Source organism: Thermobia domestica, chromosome 16, assembly GCF_964235325.1.
Source record: "Thermobia domestica chromosome 16, izTheDome1.hap1.1, whole genome shotgun sequence".
In the NCBI taxonomy this organism is placed as follows: Eukaryota; Metazoa; Arthropoda; class Insecta; order Zygentoma; family Lepismatidae; genus Thermobia; species Thermobia domestica.
This window is the reverse complement of record NC_137469.1, coordinates 121,876,338-121,894,889: the sequence shown is the minus strand read 5'-3', so window position 1 is coordinate 121,894,889 and position 18,552 is coordinate 121,876,338. Positions and strand designations below refer to the sequence as shown.

General features: G+C 35.1%; 1 protein-coding gene across 4 annotated transcripts in view; it reads right to left on the bottom strand.

The window, feature by feature from the left end:
- The window catches only part of LOC145673384 (structural maintenance of chromosomes protein 6-like), a 228,280-nt gene that overhangs the window by 127,412 nt on the left and 82,316 nt on the right, over window positions 1-18,552 (bottom strand). For 3 of the 4 annotated variants that reach the window (XR_014128748.1, XM_081743034.1, XM_081743032.1), the window contains exon 8: window positions 2,377-2,580. The exons of the other annotated variant lie outside the window; for it this stretch is intronic. Coding sequence is in view for 2 of the 3 variants with exons in the window: in XM_081743034.1 (XP_081599160.1) it covers window positions 2,377-2,580 (204 nt within the window). In the remaining variant the exon portion in view is untranslated. The remainder of the gene's footprint in view (window positions 1-2,376; window positions 2,581-18,552) is intronic. 4 annotated transcript variants of the gene reach the window in all.

The window sequence follows — 18,552 nt, the reverse complement described above, 5'->3', positions numbered from 1 at the left end:
TACCGGGTTGAACATTTCTTCTCTCTTTTGTGTGATTTACTCGAAAGAGTTCTTCTTTTCGTCTCTACATTCGTATGTCACGCACGAAGTCTTTCGTTTCGTATAAGGCAACTTCTCAAAGAACCTTACTTTCTATTTTTTTCTGTTTACTACACGAGGCCGCTAAAACTAATTACTATTCCTGCGAACAATATTTTGCTTCATAATGAAATAAGTTTAGTTGTATACATTTCAAATGATTCACTTATCATCATCGGTACTTGACTATTCAGGAATTTTTATATCGGAACGTGGACTTAAATATAATGCTAAATGTTTGTAAAAAAAACTATTATAATTCGTTAACAGCAAAACACATTCGTTTAAATAACTGGATTCTTCATTCACGAACTATTTTATCGAGGATGTAAGTAGAAGGCCATGCATTGTGTGACGCGAAAGTTCATCAATTCTTCAAGTGGTTTACTAAAGCTATAAATTCACAGTGGTTTGGTGTAAATATTTCCTCCAAAACAACTGTGTGTGTGCTGTATCTTTTTTTGATTGTTAATTCTTTCTTTCTTTTCTTAAGGATTAAAAAATTTCCATTATGCGAGTCCACGAACCAATGTAAAAATTCCTTAATAGTCATATACCAATGACAACGAGGATAATCCAAACGTATACGACTAAATCAATAAAACGGGTGCTTAGTAGACTTCAAGGTTAGTATTTCATTATTAAATATGCAATTTATCAGTTCATTTGGTAAATATTTTGCCTCTTTCTGCCTCTGCGTCTCTACATTGAACTTGCACAAGTGAATGATACACTTTTCTCTCAATGAAAACTCTTCAATATATCAAACTTCGTATCTTATCTCAAACGTTCACAAAGAACATATAATCATTGTGAAGAGTTTTCCTTCCCCGATTCTTTAGGGTGGATAGATATATAACCTTCCTCAGTATATGACCTGTCATGATACCAAACATACGATCCACAAACGTTTTCAGTATTGGTGAAATCAAAAATGCATTTATATTCTTTCCACTACATCATTCATATTAGCTTCCAGCAACTGAGACTGAGCAAGCTTTTTTTTCGTCCCTTTAAGTTTACCAATTCAAATGCAGTATGTAATGATGATAAAGTTTCACTCCTAGCCTTCTAAAAAACTGACTATCGTAAGAACATGCTCTAGGTAATAAGCAGGTACCATACCAAACCTATCTCGCTCCCAAATAATTTCTGGGTGATATTGCGCCTTACAAATGGATATTGTCTTTTATACACACACCTAGGCAAAATTGAAGGGACAAAGATTGTGTGCGTGTTTTGTAAAACGAAAAATACCTAAAAATGCAGCTGGGTACGAACAAAAGAACGCTAATATAGTGTGTTAAGTCATAATGATGTGGCCAAACAGCCTGTTCGTCTGCATCACAATCAGCACAGCAGTTCAAATGGAAGATGATAGTGCACAGTGGTTGTAACGTTCCAGACCAATGGTGCTCATATAACGTCGTCAAGCTCAAAGATGATATTTACACACCCCACTAAAATTAAAGAGAGAGTGGTTAAGTGAAGACATACCACATACAAGTAGAAGTATCCAAAAGCCATGCATATTCCGAAAAGTACTCTATCATACCTTATAATTAATTTTATTGATGTTGCGAAGACCTTGCCATGTCATCTGTAAAAATGATTGCTATCTAGCATTAATTGCCACGCGTTATCCCACGTATCCGAATCTGAGATATCTTCAGAGTTTGCTGCAAACTGTCTCAAGATCTACCAGATCTGCGGTGACACATGACCTATATTTTACTCTTCACTAATTCCATTTCGGAGAAAATACTACAAGTCATTGCTTCTGAATTCCGTAGTTTTGTTTCGATTCACTCATTTATACACACAAGTGCTCTATCTAGCGTAGACAAATATTTTATCTTCTAATTCTGAGGATGTAAAGGATGTATGAGGATGTAAAGATTAAGTTTCATACCCTCAAACGCATTCTGGTTACATTTGTAACCACCAGAACAGTTACTTTGAAAACAGGCAGTACCATCTGTTGGCAAAACAGTGTAGACGTGTAGTGGTTATTTTCTGAACCAAAGGACATATCGAGAAACATCCCTATGCAGTATGGTTGAATTATTAATGTAAATAGATTTTATGATGAGTGGTTACTTAATCGACCACAAAACGTTAAAGGGTAATGTGGAAAGTAACCGTGTACCTTATGCAATCCATACCTTTCGGCGCACTAGAGCCAAAAATTTTAAATAAAAAGTTTTGCGCGTTAAAGGGTTAAGAATGATTTTTCAAACACAGTTGTAATTACTCTAGTTTTAAGTTATATCTATCTATCTATTTTACTCAACTTACACTTGTTGTAACTTATCTATTTCGGCTTTCAGCCTTGCAATGTCATCACGCTTTCTCTGAACTTTTGACTGTATATTCCGATACTCGTGAAGTTTTTGCGAATTTTTCTCTCGGGCTTCCTTCACAATTCGTTTCAATTGCTCTAAATGTTTCTCATCATTTCGAATTGTTCTTTTGTGAGCTGTAACATCTTTCTGGAATTGACTGAAAAATAAAACATTCATTAGTGTTCAATTAATGAGTAAAGCATTGAAGAAACACACCTCAAATTTTAAGAGTGTCACAGAGCCTCGTTGGGAGGTTAACACTGGTGTTATTTCTCATGAGTAGAGCCCGGATTATATGTAATATCATTTTGCCAAATATGTACATAAATATGTAAGGAAAAAAGCTAAAATTATATGTAGTGAAACATGTAACCATTCAAATATCTAATGTCAAAATGTCGCTAAAATATGTTTTGCTATATAATTTTGTTTCTTATGCAATTTGAATACTTCATATTGTATACATATACTGTATGTGTGATATTTAATTTAATTAACCAAATCTGAAAATGAACTTGCTAAGCTTTCCAATAATTAGGTCATTCATTAAACATGAAACAAAACGCAGTTCAACTCGGAAAAAAATATATATTTTGGAATATCAGTAGAGGGCATATCAAATATAATAGAAAGTTTTCTTTCTATTATTATTTACCAAAATTATTATTGCATGGATTTAGAAACATAGCACTAATATATACACACTGCACTCAGTTAAAGCAGTTTGTTGTTCATTTCTACACAACCACTTGTTGTATGACAGTTTAAGAAATGTTATAATTTTTCTAATATTCAAATACAATCCAAACACTATCTGAGGCACTTATTTAGAAAAATAATGCATCACGATATATTTTGCGACGTTTTCAAAAGGCATAGAAAAACACTTGTCTGACATTACATTTTTATAGGAAGAGAATGACCTTTCTACGTTACATGATGTCACTGGGGCGTATTTCATGAAGTGAATTTTCTCGGGGGAAATATCATGCAGATCTTCTGTAACATCTCCTCTCAAGATTTTACACACACTGAGAAATGTGACGAGCCCCGAGTTCCTTTCCAGCACCCTCTGGAACTTAGTAGCAACATTCACACCAGTTTCTCCTCGAACAACATCTAACTTCTTTCTCGCAGCCTCCAGGACACACAGGGATTCCTGAAGCAAAAGTCCAGAAGCTTCGAATTTTTTGATGCTCTCCGGAAGCCAACCAAAATTACTTGTAATGTACTCAAGCAAAGAAGACATCTTAGGATCAGAAAACGCAGCTTGCGCTTCACGTACGGAAACTGCACTGTCGGCGGGGAGAGTCTACAACGGATTTGACGCCCTCAAAATGTTCGTTGTAAAATGTCACTGCTTCTAGCCAAGTAGCCCATCTTGTTAACATCAGCTCGGGAGGGAGAGTTACACTTGGCAGACGTTCCTTGAAACAGTGGACTCTTTGGGGAGCTTCCAAAAACACCTTTTTTCCACTGGAAATAAGTTTATTCACGTCAGGGAAGTTGGTTTTTACTTCCTCTGCAACACCTTAAAATGCATGTGCAGTACAAGTGAAGTGAACTAAGTTGGGGTAGAAAATGAGTGCGTTACCTGCCTTTAATATGTATGTTGCAGAGTAGGTGTAGAAAACCAGAACTTTCCCCTCTTCAACACCACGAGACCATAGCACTTTCAGGCCATCATTTACGAACCTTGCCACAGAAAAATGATTGACACATTCAAGCTCCTTGCAATATATCAAGTAGGATTTGGAGGGCGAGTTGGGATCTAGCTTGCCAACTATTAAATTCACCAGAAAGCGTCCCAAAGCTGTGGATGGTTTTTTCCGCAGCCACCCATATATAGGAATCACCGATCTGAGCGCGAATTGCTTCGACACTTTTGTTGTAGCAAGCATGAAAGTAGTTTTTCCACAGTGTAGATTCGTCCGGGATATTTCGCTTGCAATACTTCTTCAAGAAATCACGGTATTCTGCCACTTGAAGCTTAGTCCAAGGAATGTTTGCAGCTGCCATTGCACCACACATGTCCGCGAAAAACTCATTCTCCGATTAAGATTATCCCTGTCGCATCTGCGTCAAAAGAACTTGTTTGTGAGAAGAACATTCCTCTTTCTTTCTCGTGTGAAGCGCGGTTCGTATATGTTGTTCCAATTGCGATTTCATGGAGCAACTTATTGTTTTGTCACATACTGTACAAATCACCACCTTATCATCGGTTGTAAAAGCATCATCTGCAGTAATCCACGATTTTAACTTAGATGCTAGCGATGATGCAACCGGTGCCATGACGAAATATCAATACGCAAAACCTCAATCCACGGTAAACATGTCCACAAGACAACGTTTGTTCCTATAAGAAATTTTGACAGTATGGCTACTTTTGTATCAGACAGCATGGAGGGATGAAACTGACAGGGTGACTTTCCTTGAAAGAGTGACAGAATGAACTGTCCTCAAGCAGTGAAATCTTCAATGCCAGACATCTAAAATTAGGTTTGACCTTCTAATCCTCCCCCCTCCTAAAGCTTGGAATGCAGTGCAGGACAGGGCAAATTTCTCGGAAATTCCAGGAACATTTCTGCAAGATTGTTTTGTATTCCTTTTAACATCCTGTAGCGATTTCCAATACGCTACACTATTTTTATGATATATATATATATATATATATATATATATATATATATATATATATATATATATATATATATTCAATTCTGTTGTTGTGAAGTAAATTTACTGTTTAAAAAGGGCAGAGAAAGAAATTGATTTAAGTTTTTTTTTTAAAGATTGGAATAGGATTGGCTAGGAAGGATTCGTTTTTGTTTTTCTTTGTTTTGCTCTTATTTCTGTAAAAGCTTGAAGTTGTAAGCGAAACACCTTTTCTTTTCGTTAGCTGTGTGTTTGAATGACGTAGCACGGGAAGACGGGAAAGTGAGCGACACGCCCCCTTTTGTGGCTTTGGTTGCCTCGTGCTAGCTATGCCTCGTCACTTGGTTTGAAGGTGTAATACATGGAACTAGTGGAAGAATTCCTACATGTAGCAGCTTACGGTTAAAGTCGGTGCATTCGTATTACAATTCTCCTTCCTTGTCAGTGCTGAAATCCAATATAAAGAATACCATGAATTAATTTGAATTAATTCAGTGATTGTAGAGGTTTTTTTTTTTTTTTTTTTATGTATGAAGAAGTAACTTAACGTCAGTTTGCTACAGGTTGATAGGCAAGATTGTTAGGCTATGTAGGCTATCTCAATTTAGTTGAAGTTGTATTAGGACTCCTCTTATACCGTCTTGTTGCGAGAATTTAACAAAGTTAACAATTAAAAGTGAGATTAATTAAAAAAAAAGTGAGCTTGTAAAGATTAAGTAATCTCTAAATGACTTTTTCTACTTACTTCTAAGGTTGTAAAAATTGGAATTAAACTACGCAGTGGAATGACAGAGCTAGTACGTAGAAGAGTGGCTAAACATGTTAGTGGGTGTAAATTGAATTAAGTAGTTTTCGCTAAGAGTAGTGGTTAAAGAGGTCAAAACTAAGTTAATAAACGGTAGATTTCTAATTGAATAAATTTAACGAGACTATATAGGGAGTTTTCAGAGGAGTAAGGAAATAAAATACAGTACCAGTTTGTTCGAATTGAGGCAGAAAATTACGTTAAATTTAGACTTATTAAAGCAAATTATTTAACTGTAAAATTAACACAGTAAGATTATACAGGGTGTTTAAAATTAATAAGCACTGAAATAATTAAATTTATTGCTAAAAATTGTTGCACTATAGTAGAAGAGAGGAAGGTCTTAGACTGTGGAGCCAGCCTTTGGGGTAAAAAATAATCTTTCCTTTCTGTTTCTAATTTTCCAAATGTGAAGTGGTAAGTACTTAAGAATGTATTTTTGCTATTACTTAGAAACAGTAGAAATAGTCACTGGGTGTTGAATGCACACGTTAAAAAAAAAAAAAAAAAAAACTATTAATTAAATTATACACTGAATATCTTTTGAGCCAAAATTCTCCACATCGATTCCATTTAAAGTTAATACATTTGTAACGAAGAAAGGGTGTTCGCAATTTAAGCTTATAATTCTCTATTGATCATTAAATGTTTGGTTTTATAGGCCAAATTGAATTGAGTTAAATACAGTGAGTTCCACTTTTGATACTATACAAAATCGCTGAAAGAACACTAATCGTTAGCTATTGTTATTGTTTGTCTATATTTAATTGTATATTGTACCTTAAATCTAAAAATTTTTGAAGCTAAGTAAAACTGTCCCAAAAATTTAATTTATCTGTTTAATTGCCATGTTCTTGCATTCACCAACCAGTTTTTTTTAATTGTATGAACGAGAGAGAGTAAAGTGCTATAAGATTAACTATTTGCTTTTTTTTTTTTTTTTTTTTTTTTTTTTTTTTTTTTTTTTTTTTTTTAAGGCTTTCAGGTACGCTGCTGCTGTAAATTTTCACTGGTTCAGAGTCACTCGCGATTACTTTTTGTTTTTGCTTTTTTTAAAATTATTTTTCTCAAGCCATATAGTGATTGCGATACTGAAAAGTGACGCTTCGAATTTTTTGATTAAGTTCTGTTTGATTACCTATGAGATTTTTTTTTTTTTTAATTGAAATGCTATTCCAATTCCGAACCAGCGGTTATATGGGATTAAAAATTGGATCAGTCGAGATACTTATTAATGTTTCAGTGAAGTACTTAATGCTACAATCCACAAATAGAGAATGGTCAGGAATTACAAAAAACTGCTAAAATATTTGATTTTATGTAAAATGCCTGAAAATATGTAATATTGAGTAAAATATGTAATAATATGTAAAATAAAATCTAGGTATAATGATCTTGTTCACGTGATTCGTGAGGATTTGAACTTTTTTTCGGAACTACATGCAAGGGGAAAAATGACATATAATCCGCTCTACATATGAACATAAGCTCTTTCCGTCCAAAAGTGGCATACAACTTATTCTTGGATACCTCTGAATATACAAACAATTCAATAGAAAACTTCGACAAAAATTATTCTGCCATACACCACTGACATTATTTACAAGAAAAAACAAAAACTTCAGTTTCTTACAATTAACTCATGCATGACAAATGGAGTGAAGGCCTGGGAAAAAACAGCACATTTTGGTTTAAAAAAAACGTTTTGGTTAGAAAAAATGGAAAATTTGGGAAAAATTGAAATTTTCGAATATTTTAAAACATTATGCTTTTAAGATGAAAACTACTTTATATTTATTAGTTTACAGTTAAGACCATTGAGTGATGATGTTTCTTGCATTAGAATAGGGAAATTTTGAGGCAACAAATATATGAGCACCACTTCTTTAAAGTTATCACCGTGATAGAATGAAGTTATAGCTACAAAAGATACTAGAATATACTCCTAGCTAGATTAATTAATATAGACACATTTAAACTATCTTAAGTATCTTATGAAGTTCTCGCTTTATAGCAGGAGTGTTAAAAGAACAGTGCCAAAATCATTTTTGTTAATACGGCTATATTAAAATCAAATATATGTTTTATGGAGATATATACCTTCCTTGTGCTGTGTAAAATTTCCGGAAATTTTGTACCCATTAGCAAAAATCTTATGTTCAGAAATATTGGCAAAACCCGGAAAATATATTTTAAAAACTATTTCTTCGCCTGATGCCAGTCGTATTTGCTGTAACGTGTCTGCAGCATATATACAATGAATTTCGCTAGCACGAAATATACTTGAAGCAACAAGTTTTAATTTTACTTTTTAGTTTTCTTATTTCTGACAAAAATCCCTCTTTATCATTTTTATATTTTTCAAACAACTCAAAAAGAGAGATGATCTTATTTACACATACAACACAGAAGTGCGTAAATTTCAGCAGCGAGAAATGCATTAAAGAATTTAACATGTGAAATTTTCGTTCGTTATTATAAAAGACTAGCAAAATACCCGTTCTCGCACGGGGAGAATACGTTTCATTTTGGTCATAAAGGTCACGAAAACCGTTACAAATGAACGGGGATTATGAACTCGACACTAGTATTGGTCATTTTCGATATATATATATATATATATATATATATATATATATATATATATATATATCCCGTCTCTCCCGATCCCAAGCTACGGTCCTGAATGGCACGGTAAGTATCACTGTTTATCCCAGCGACCCCAAAAACTATGGATTCCGCATTAATATCGGTCATTTTCTATATATATTGTATCTATCCATCTATCTATCTATCTATCTATCTATCTATATATATATATATATATATATATATATATATATATATATATATAAACAGGGTGTCCAATATACAATGCAACCCGGAGTTTGGAATAGTAAAACTTTTGAACCTAAAGCGATACACAAATAATGGTTATACCAAAATAAAGCTCTGTTCATGCATATTATTTTAAACTAGGAGGCAATGATTGAAGCACAGTAAGAACAACACAGTGTTGCCAGATGTAGCCGAAAGTGTAAATCAATTTTCTTGCAAAGCATGTAAATTGACTCATAACTTATACCTATGGATGTTCTGTCGTTAATTTTCAGTTTGTTTCGTTGGAGTAGCTTGGAAACTATGGAGCAGAAAAAAGAATTTTTCATTTCCACCGATAACTAATCGGGTGAGGGCTCTGTAAGGAGGAACTGGAGAAATTGTAGTTTTCATACATTAACACTCTGAATTGGCAACATTGCTGATGTTTCAGTGCATCAAAAGGTGTGTTAAGGATCTGTCTATATTATGCAATTCCTAAAAACAATTAAAAAGAAAGTTTTAAATTACCATGATAAAACTTTTACTAAGCATGAAAAAAAGTTATAATTTGTTGTACAGTGATAATCGAAAAAATCTCCCCTTTACAGTATCCTTTGCCGATTTTTATCACGACGTCTTTAAGTTTTGTCTGTAAAGGGACATGTACAGATGTGAGGAGATTCATGCTCATATGTGAATGATGCGCTGTGTAGAGAGCGCAGGTTCAGCTAGTACTAATGAAAAACGTGCAACTCTATATCGGAGAAGGGGACGACGAGTCTGATGGTTAGAACGTTGCACTCACGTCCGCATGGTCCCGGACTCGATTCCCAGCGGGTGTTTCCCAATTTTCGGCGTCCACCTAGCGTCGTGGTGCAAACTAGGGAGTCATGTGAAAACAAGACGTGACGGCCACTAGGTCTAGATAATTCCTGATACGCCTGTTAGGGACAGGGCGTTGCAGCGTGCTGACCACCTGCTCGCCGGTACGCTGAACGTGGATCAGCCGGTCGCTAGCGGATGGCGTTGGAGCAGGTTAGGCCCATAAAATGGGCTGTTTGTTTTTCTATATCGGAGAGTCTTGTCCCTCGAGCAAAACCTGAAATGACTACTGCGGACAAAAGAAATTATTGTGTAAGAAGATAAATGGTCACTAAATTTTATCAATACTAACAAAACTATCCTTTCTCATTACAGAAAGATGTAATAAATACACAACTAACTAACTAACTCTATGGCCTATGGAACCCGGAGGTTGAATGTCACGTTCACAAAAGCTCTCCACTGACTTCTATCCTTAGCTAACTGCATCCAGTTTCTACTTTGTATTCCAATCTCTGCGAGATCCATCTTAATATTGTCCTCCCATCTGCGCCTAGGTCTTCCTAATGGTCGTTTTCCGATTGGTCTTCCAGTCAAGACTTTGAAAGCGTTTCTACTTTCTTCCATTCTAGCTACATGACCCGCCCACCTAAGCCTCCTAGACTTGACGACTCTAACAATGTTTGGTAAATCATATCAATTATGTAGTTCCTCGTTATGAAGTTTGCGCCATTCCCAATAAATATACAACTGGAAATTGCAATTGAACTTGTAATCTGAATATTGTAAACATCATTCTCCTTTTCCCCTTCAAATATGAGCTTTTTAAAATGGAAAATAATGCATTTTTAATGAACAGATTGTGTGCCGCAGAGCACATCTCCAACTTAAGGAAATTCCAATATTGACCAATTTCGGAATAAAGACAGTAAAATTTGAATATTTTATATATTTCCATCTTTTCTTTCTTTGAGATGAGTTTCCAGACAGTATTTCCTTACTTGTAATTAAGAGTTTATGCACCGAATTTTGCACCTTCAACTTGAGCATGCTTACATCGGGCATTTTCTAAATAAAGATACGGAAATTTGGGTATTACAAAAAGGAGTTACTTTCCATCCTTAGAAGCGGAATTTTTACAAACGCTGCACACATTGTGATGTTTACCCCATAGGATGAGAATCCAAGTAGAGTAAGCATTACATTAGATAGTCCTTGATCGAATATTTCACCCAGAGTGTTAATGACGAAACAGGTTATTACTAGAGTAATAGCTTCTTTCACCGCTAACCACACATAGGCAAAAAATCAAACAACCTTAAACTTACGAATAGAATTAAACTTCAACACCATTTGAACTGAAAAAGAACACAATGAAAATTCGTTCATATCAATATATTTCACCATGCACACCAAAATTAAGAACACGAGGTGACAATTTAAGGGTCAGAATAATGCCAATGATACGCATAAAACAGTGATTATATTTGATACTAAGCTAGATACTTACATCTCTTCAAATGACATCAATATAAAATGTGGATACAAAAATATAAATGGATATGCAAAACTTTACATTTGTTATGTAAACTATTTGTTGCAGTGAGTAGAAAATCCATCTATTCGAAAAATGTCTTGGCGCCGAATGCCGGCTACGTCACGCAGCTTCCGCTTTGTCCCCGCTTTTCACGTGAGTCCCACCTACCAAAGTGACGTAAGCACAAGTAGGACTGTGATTGACTGCTGTTGATTGCCAAGGCCGTGGGCTGCTTCGTTTGCCTCGTTGCTGATATACATCCGTTGCGGGAACGTGCAACGATTAGTTATACTATTTGTTTAAAGGCAGTAGCCGTTTAAAATAAAAGCATTAAACTGTCTGAGCTGGGCACCCAAAAATAATGCACAAATAAGTTTATTACAATATATTTCCTTATTTTTAATTAAAAATGTATTTACCAAATTTCAAACCTCTATATTAAACGAATCCTTACCTTTATCATTTGCAAAGTAAAGGAAAGAACACTCACTCACTGTAAACACTGACTGCGGAATACAGATCAAACTAAAGGACAATAGTCTCCTGCATGAGTTGACAGTTAAAACAAGAATAAACAGGATTGAATATCATTTGATATAGCAAACAGCAAGAGCAATGAGCACTAACAGACTTTTTGTCAAGTGCATATTTTGACTTTTCTCGTCTTCTGCTGATAGTAGCATTCTTCACCAGTGCTGCTGTGGGTGATAAGACAGTGTCACAACTAGAGGAAAGAAATGAGCTTGGGAGCCTTGACTGGACTAACCAATCATCCTACTTTATATTACTTCACAACAATGAGTTTCTAGTTGAATACGTGAAGAAAACATGTCCTAGAGTATGACGTCATTCCTTAATACTTTGACACCCTTCTGCTCAAAAACACAAAACACGCTGTTGTTCTGAATTATGGTATATCAAAAGGACTAACTATTCCCAAAGTTTCAGATTTTCTTTTATCCAGGCCCATTGGAGATATAGGACAGTGAAACATGCCGAATTGGCATAATTCCTCAACTTTACGATTGTTTCTCAGGCCTTTGATAGCAGCTACAGGTTTGCAAATTTTTGTGTATAAACTTATGACCACTGACTACATGCACACACAAATTCAGACCTCTACGTCAATTGCTACCTCTTCCAAAACATGTCCTCAATGTCCAAAGATGCTGCTACTTGTAGGCCCTGATTTCACCCCTTTCAAGTGGTTTTAGGCAAAATGTTAAAAGGACAAAGTTTTAGCTCTGTACAAGTTGGAGACTTTGACAGCAATTTTGATTTCGGTAGAACCAACTCATGTGGAGATATTGAATAATCCGTAAATGCCTCAAATCGAGAAAACGCAAAATGGCGGCAACCGCTGCGTCGCTATGAGATGTTCGAAAAATCCAGTGATCGTGGTTTTGAAGTACCCTGATATAGGATAAACATTTATGAAAAAATTAGATTTTTTGGAGATGGCCGAGCGAGTACATGCTCGATTACTTAGAATGGATTGACTCTATATAGCAAGTGGATCTTTTCCCTCACAACTTCGCGCTTATTAGCATCATTATTTTGTGTATTTGTATTCATTTCATTTATATCTTTTATTATTTACCAGTTTGCGTTTTTTTCTTTTCTTTATATTATACCAGCAGAATACCATTCTTCGCACGGGGACAGTAGGTTTCATTTTGGGCATAAATGGCTGAATTTGGATTTAAACAGCATTAGAAGTGTCACTGTTCTTCTCAGCGGCCCAGAAAACTATTGATTCGACACTAATATCAGCCATTTCGATCTTAAATATCTCCCCGCTTCCCTAAGTTGCACTATCAAAGTGAAACGATGAAAACCATCCCAGGCCCGAACCTCATCTATGTTGAAAATTTGTTCGAGATCGGTCGGGTCGTTCACGAGTTATTAAGTCACAAACCTAGTGACTTTCATTTATATATATATATACAAGGTGTCACACTGCCACTTCTTCCCATGCATTAAGAACTAACTTCTATAGCTTGTCAGCTTTCCTTGGTATTTTGTCAGGTCAATTTTCCTGTAGATTTCTAGTAACTTATGAACATAGATTTTCCACTGGATTCAGGTCGGATGCTCTAGGAGCCTAGTTGACTAATTTAGGAAAAAAGTATTTCCAAAATATATCTCGATAAAGATAAATTAAAAGCCCTTTCTGTGTCTTTCGTGTGTAAAGAACGGATAGTTTTTTCTTATATATATTTTACTAACTGAAATGCATGTTCTTCGCAAGAAAAGAAGTCTATGAAGAATATTTCAAAGTTATATTTAAACCCTCCCGCCCCTTAGGATACGCATTTTAATCGACGTATAAAACTCCACGTTGACCCAAGTATTAACTAGACCCATACTCAAATGTTCATTTAAACGGTTCAACTTTTATCTCACTCTGGCTATTTTCTGAAATGGAAAATCAAAATATGGGCATAGAAACTGTCCATTTTCCCCCCAAGAAGGAAAAATTTCGAGAACGCTGGGACAGGTGTCAATTTATTTTTAATAATCAATCTATACTCTGAGTTTCATCTTCCAAACTTATGAGGCTAGTAAGATACTCTATTTTTCACATACACTTTGAATTTCTCCTCCTCCATATAAATATTGTTTAATGAAAGTGACATTATAAAATGGCGGCTCCAAAACATGCTATGATCATAAAAATTAATTTCAAGTGGTGTAGTCGTTTTCCTGTGATAGAGATAACGTTTATTTGAATATGTAAGCAAAATTATTTCAAGTTACTTCTTCTCCCTCCTAAACGCGGAATTTCCAAAAAAGGTAGGATAAGTATTCGTTTCTTTTTAAATAATGAGCTTATACATTGAGTTTCATTTCCCTAAATTGAAGGGTTCCTGTGAAATTTTATTATTATTATTATTATTATTATTATTATTATTATTTTCATTCATTTTGAAGCCCTTTCCCTTAGGATACGTATTTTACTAAAAGTGACATAACAAAACCTGGTCTGAGCCAAGTGTTAATTAAAAAAGAATATTTCAAACGTATCATTCGTTTCCCCATGATTATGAGACAATCTATGTAATTTTTTGATATATTGATAAAAGATTGGACATTGCCCTTTTTCCCATTAAAAGCCGACTTTCCGAAAACGTTGGGGGCACATGCCCGTTTTTTTTTTTTTTTTAATAAGGAGTTTATACACCAAGTTCTGTCTCCCTAACATGAAAAACTCGTGAGATAATCTACTTTTGGCACACATCGAAAGGACCTCTCACTCTTAGGACAGGCATTTTAATAAAAGTCAAATGACAGAACCTTAATCCAAGATAGGCATTACCTGCCCCCCCCCCCCAAAAAAAAAAAACTTTTGTTTGTTTGCAGGATAGTATATATTTCCCTTGTAGTAATGGAAAAATCAGTTCACGTATGGATTTGATTGGCCTTATTAAATTTTTAAAGCTGTTAATATTGTTAATATATATATTATATTTGCAACTGTAGTTTACCCAACACATAAAACAATAGTGTAAGGAAGGAAGGAATACACAAAAACTGTTATATGTTAAGTTCCACACAACGAAAAAGAAAAAAAATCACTTGAATGTTTAAATTTTATCGCAGGAGTGTACCACGTGAATATTTGGCATGATGAGTATCGTTCTTACCTACAAGTCTAGTTAATGTTCGAACATTAACTTTTCTCTTTTCGTGGAAGAAATAGCTATACAATGTGATATTATAATTTTAGATTTGGTTTCATCCTATTAGATTTTTTTTTTAAGATAATAATGTAAAGTAGCAAGTATAATTTTAGGTCAAAAGTAAAGATGTTCTAGATTTTTCTTTCATTGATAAACTATAGAAATAAGTTTACATGAAACTAAATATACATACGTAATTGAATATAAATATGTAATTGAAACGAACGTAGCGAGTTTCTACCATTTGACTCAACCAGCATTTGTATCTGTCCGTCTGTCTACTTCACTTTCGTGATAGACAAAATCTACGTTAAATATACTTGATGTAATGATTTTTCTAGACTACGCCCTATCTAGACCAGTAAACTTAACAGAAACGTCTTTGGAAAATATAAGTTATCTTTGTCCCTTGTGTATCAATATACTACAGCGCGAGCAGGACACCGGACACAAAAGTGAAATATGAGTTGCGCACTTGCACTTTTCATCGGTTGGTTCGAATTTACCGTTCCTTTTCAATACTAAACCTATGTGACGTGGGCTAATTTAAAGTGAAGTCCGAAACGTTGGAATGTGTTCAAATTGTCAAGACTCTTCCACAGACAATCGAATCGTGCGAGACTAAAGGCACGTGCGCTAGCCACCAGACCAATGGAAGGGCTGCACTTTTCGTGACTAGATTCGTGAAATACCTAGTTCTCGGAACAAGTTTTAATTAAAAATATCTATAGTAGGTGAGTTGAGTTGAGTTCAACGTCCCTTTCAGCAGCGAGGCTATATGAGACGGAACCTACTGATTAGCGTGGAATCCGAAGCACAATAAGCTCCTGCCGGGAATCGAACCCGGGTCTCCCGCGCCTAAGGCGCGTACACTAAACGTTTAGCGACGAAGGAGCTCATGTATATAATAGTGTCTCGTTAAATACACACCTACGCACATTTTCTAGTGAGATGGTGAAACGATCACACACTGAACCGGAAGAGAAGTTTTTTCTAAACCTAAACGACAAGTAAAACAGAGGAAGAAAAGGCGGATTTGGCAAATGATTCTTCAACGTAACTGTGGAACAACATACATATAATCTTAAAGCTAAAGTGATATGAAGTGAGGAAAGAATAATAAAGTCGAACTTCGTGACGTGAGCGTTTCAGTATCAACAAATTACCAGAGGAAAAAAATCACAGACGTCTAAAAGAATAATAATTATGAAAAGTAAATTATAAACGCTTTCATTAAATTCTTTTCTTAAACAGGGAGTAATAAAAGAATTAAAAGAATTATACTTCCACAGCTGTTAATCTCGGCTTGGCCCAACCCACTTGTTTACCCTCGCTGTCCTGAAAGAACGTGCAATTTAGCGCACATTCCGTAAACTTTCCTAGCTGAACGGCTTTTGTTCATTGACCTGACGTGGTAACAGTCGAATGTTTTCATGGATATGAAGTCATCAACAGCCAATAACAAGCGCGCTATCTGACGCTTTCTTCTTCTTTTAGACTATACTGCTACGTGATTGGAGGACGGTTCATAGAGTGGCACACTACAAGAAAAAACTTTGAAGCCTCGAACTTGCTCCTCTTTCTCTCTCTCTCTTTCTCTCTCTTTCTTTCTTTCTCTCTCTCTCTCTCTCTCTCTCTATATATATATATATATATATATATATATTAATATATATATATACGTGGTCAGTCAAAAAGTTAGTTGCACATCTTCATAAAAACCATTGATACAAAAATATTTTGTTCAACCTTAGTAGCAACATTGCAGACATTTATCTGCAGCTCGTCATTTAACGGCTTTGACGGGGCAGTTGTAGTTTGCTTGCTAACCTACCATGAAAATGTTTCGGCAGTTGCAAATGACGTCTAAATTGGAGGAGCATGCAATGATTATTTTTTATTTTTATTTATTTATTTTTTTTTATTTTTTATTTTTTATTTTTTTTTTTTTATTTATTTATTTATGTATTTTGTTACACAGAATCCAAATTTGGAAACCCTAAGATTCACGGTATCATTTATATTTCATACATTAATATTTAATTAGCAACCCCAAACCGTTTCTCTGGGAAAAATCCAAAAGAGGTAATTTACTCATATGGGTGAATTTTTCTCGAGTTTCGAAACCTTGTCAATTTTCTTTTATGGCCGAAACATTTGAGCGAATTTGGATACGAAGGACACACGTTTTTTACCCATAACACAAAAGGTTTCGAAACCTAGATTCTGTGTAACAAAATACATCGAATTCATACCCTGGGGTCCGGTGTACAGAACTTTTATTGTTTGTGTATGGTTGTGTAATAATAATAATAAAAGTATTTGACACTGGGCCCAAACTACTTACTGATACAAATTAACTAGTGCCATTTACGTTAGTGCGAACGCCCTAGCCGTACAGATATACCGCTTCTAGATCTATCACAGGAAAGATGAGTGACTCTTGGTACACACCAGATGGTCCCTACCAGATTGTTTTATAGCCTCTACAAGCCTAAAAAATTATCTTTTAATGTATGTTCGTTCGTCCGCCGTTCGCCCCGATATAAATGTGTTTACTTACTTAAGAGATCATAACATTCAAAGTATCAGAACCAAATTTTAATAAAATTAAGGCTTTTATAAGATCCCCTAGAAGCGTTTTTCAAACTTTCTTCCCGCACACAAAATTAATGGTAGTTTACTGAAAGATGAAAATAAAAAATACGGTTTCTCGAAAACGGCTCCAATGATTTTATTTATATTTCATACATTAATATTTAATTAGCAACCCCAAACCATTTCTCTGGGAAAAATCCGAAAGAGGTAATTTACTCATGGGGATGAATTTTTCTCGGACGATTTTCTCAGGAAATTACCCAGGCAATTTTGTTAATGTTTCATTATAACCGAACAATATGGGCTGGCATAACTCATTGATTATGAAAAATTTTACAAGGGAGGATTTGCTTTGGGGGATTTTTTCGGGCGATTTGATTTTGTTTATATTTCATAAATAAATGTTTCGTAACAACCTGATAGTATGATATAATTTATTTGCCCCTAGGGCCGCGGTGGCTGAGTAGTGGAACGTTCACCTCTGGTGCATGAGGTGCTTGGTTCGTTCCCAGCTCGCGCCAAGTGAACTTTTGTGGTGGACAAACACCGTGTGAGTGGGTTTTCTCGAGGTTCTCCCGCTTTCTTCATTCCACCATTTCATTCATTTTTCGTCATCACCGTCTCCTTTAGCCTAGCCAGCATAGCGTGGGACGTTAAAACATAAATATTTCATTTAATTTTTTATTTGTCCCGAAAAATTCCACGAGGGATTTGGGGATGTTTTCTTCGAACGAAGGTTCCGAGAAACCCTTAATAATTTTGTTCGTAAATAAATGTTGCAGTACTAACTGCAACATAACGTGATCTAACAACTGTTGTGGATGGACTGTACGTGGTGTGTTATCCAGACGGCCAACAATTGTAGAAGAAGAATTTGAAGATGATAATTATGGTAAAGGTTAGAAGTGATAACTATCAGAAGAAAGTGTAATAAAAACTGGACTTCAAATTTAAAAGGGGCTTTAAATTGGTGAATTTTCAATTGAATGATGTTTTCTAAGTGTATAGGTGTGTGTGTGTGTGATGAAGTACTTTTTTAAAGATTTTTCATGATTTCTTTTTTTAAACTTCGGGTCGTATTGTGTAGAAAGTCGTACTATAGTTAGACCAACGCAGTATTTAATTTTTCTGGTGATATTTCCGCTTGCTTTCCCGCAGCTTTGAAGATTTTCTCAACAGTCTAGGGTTATTCCATGGGAGGTGTAATGG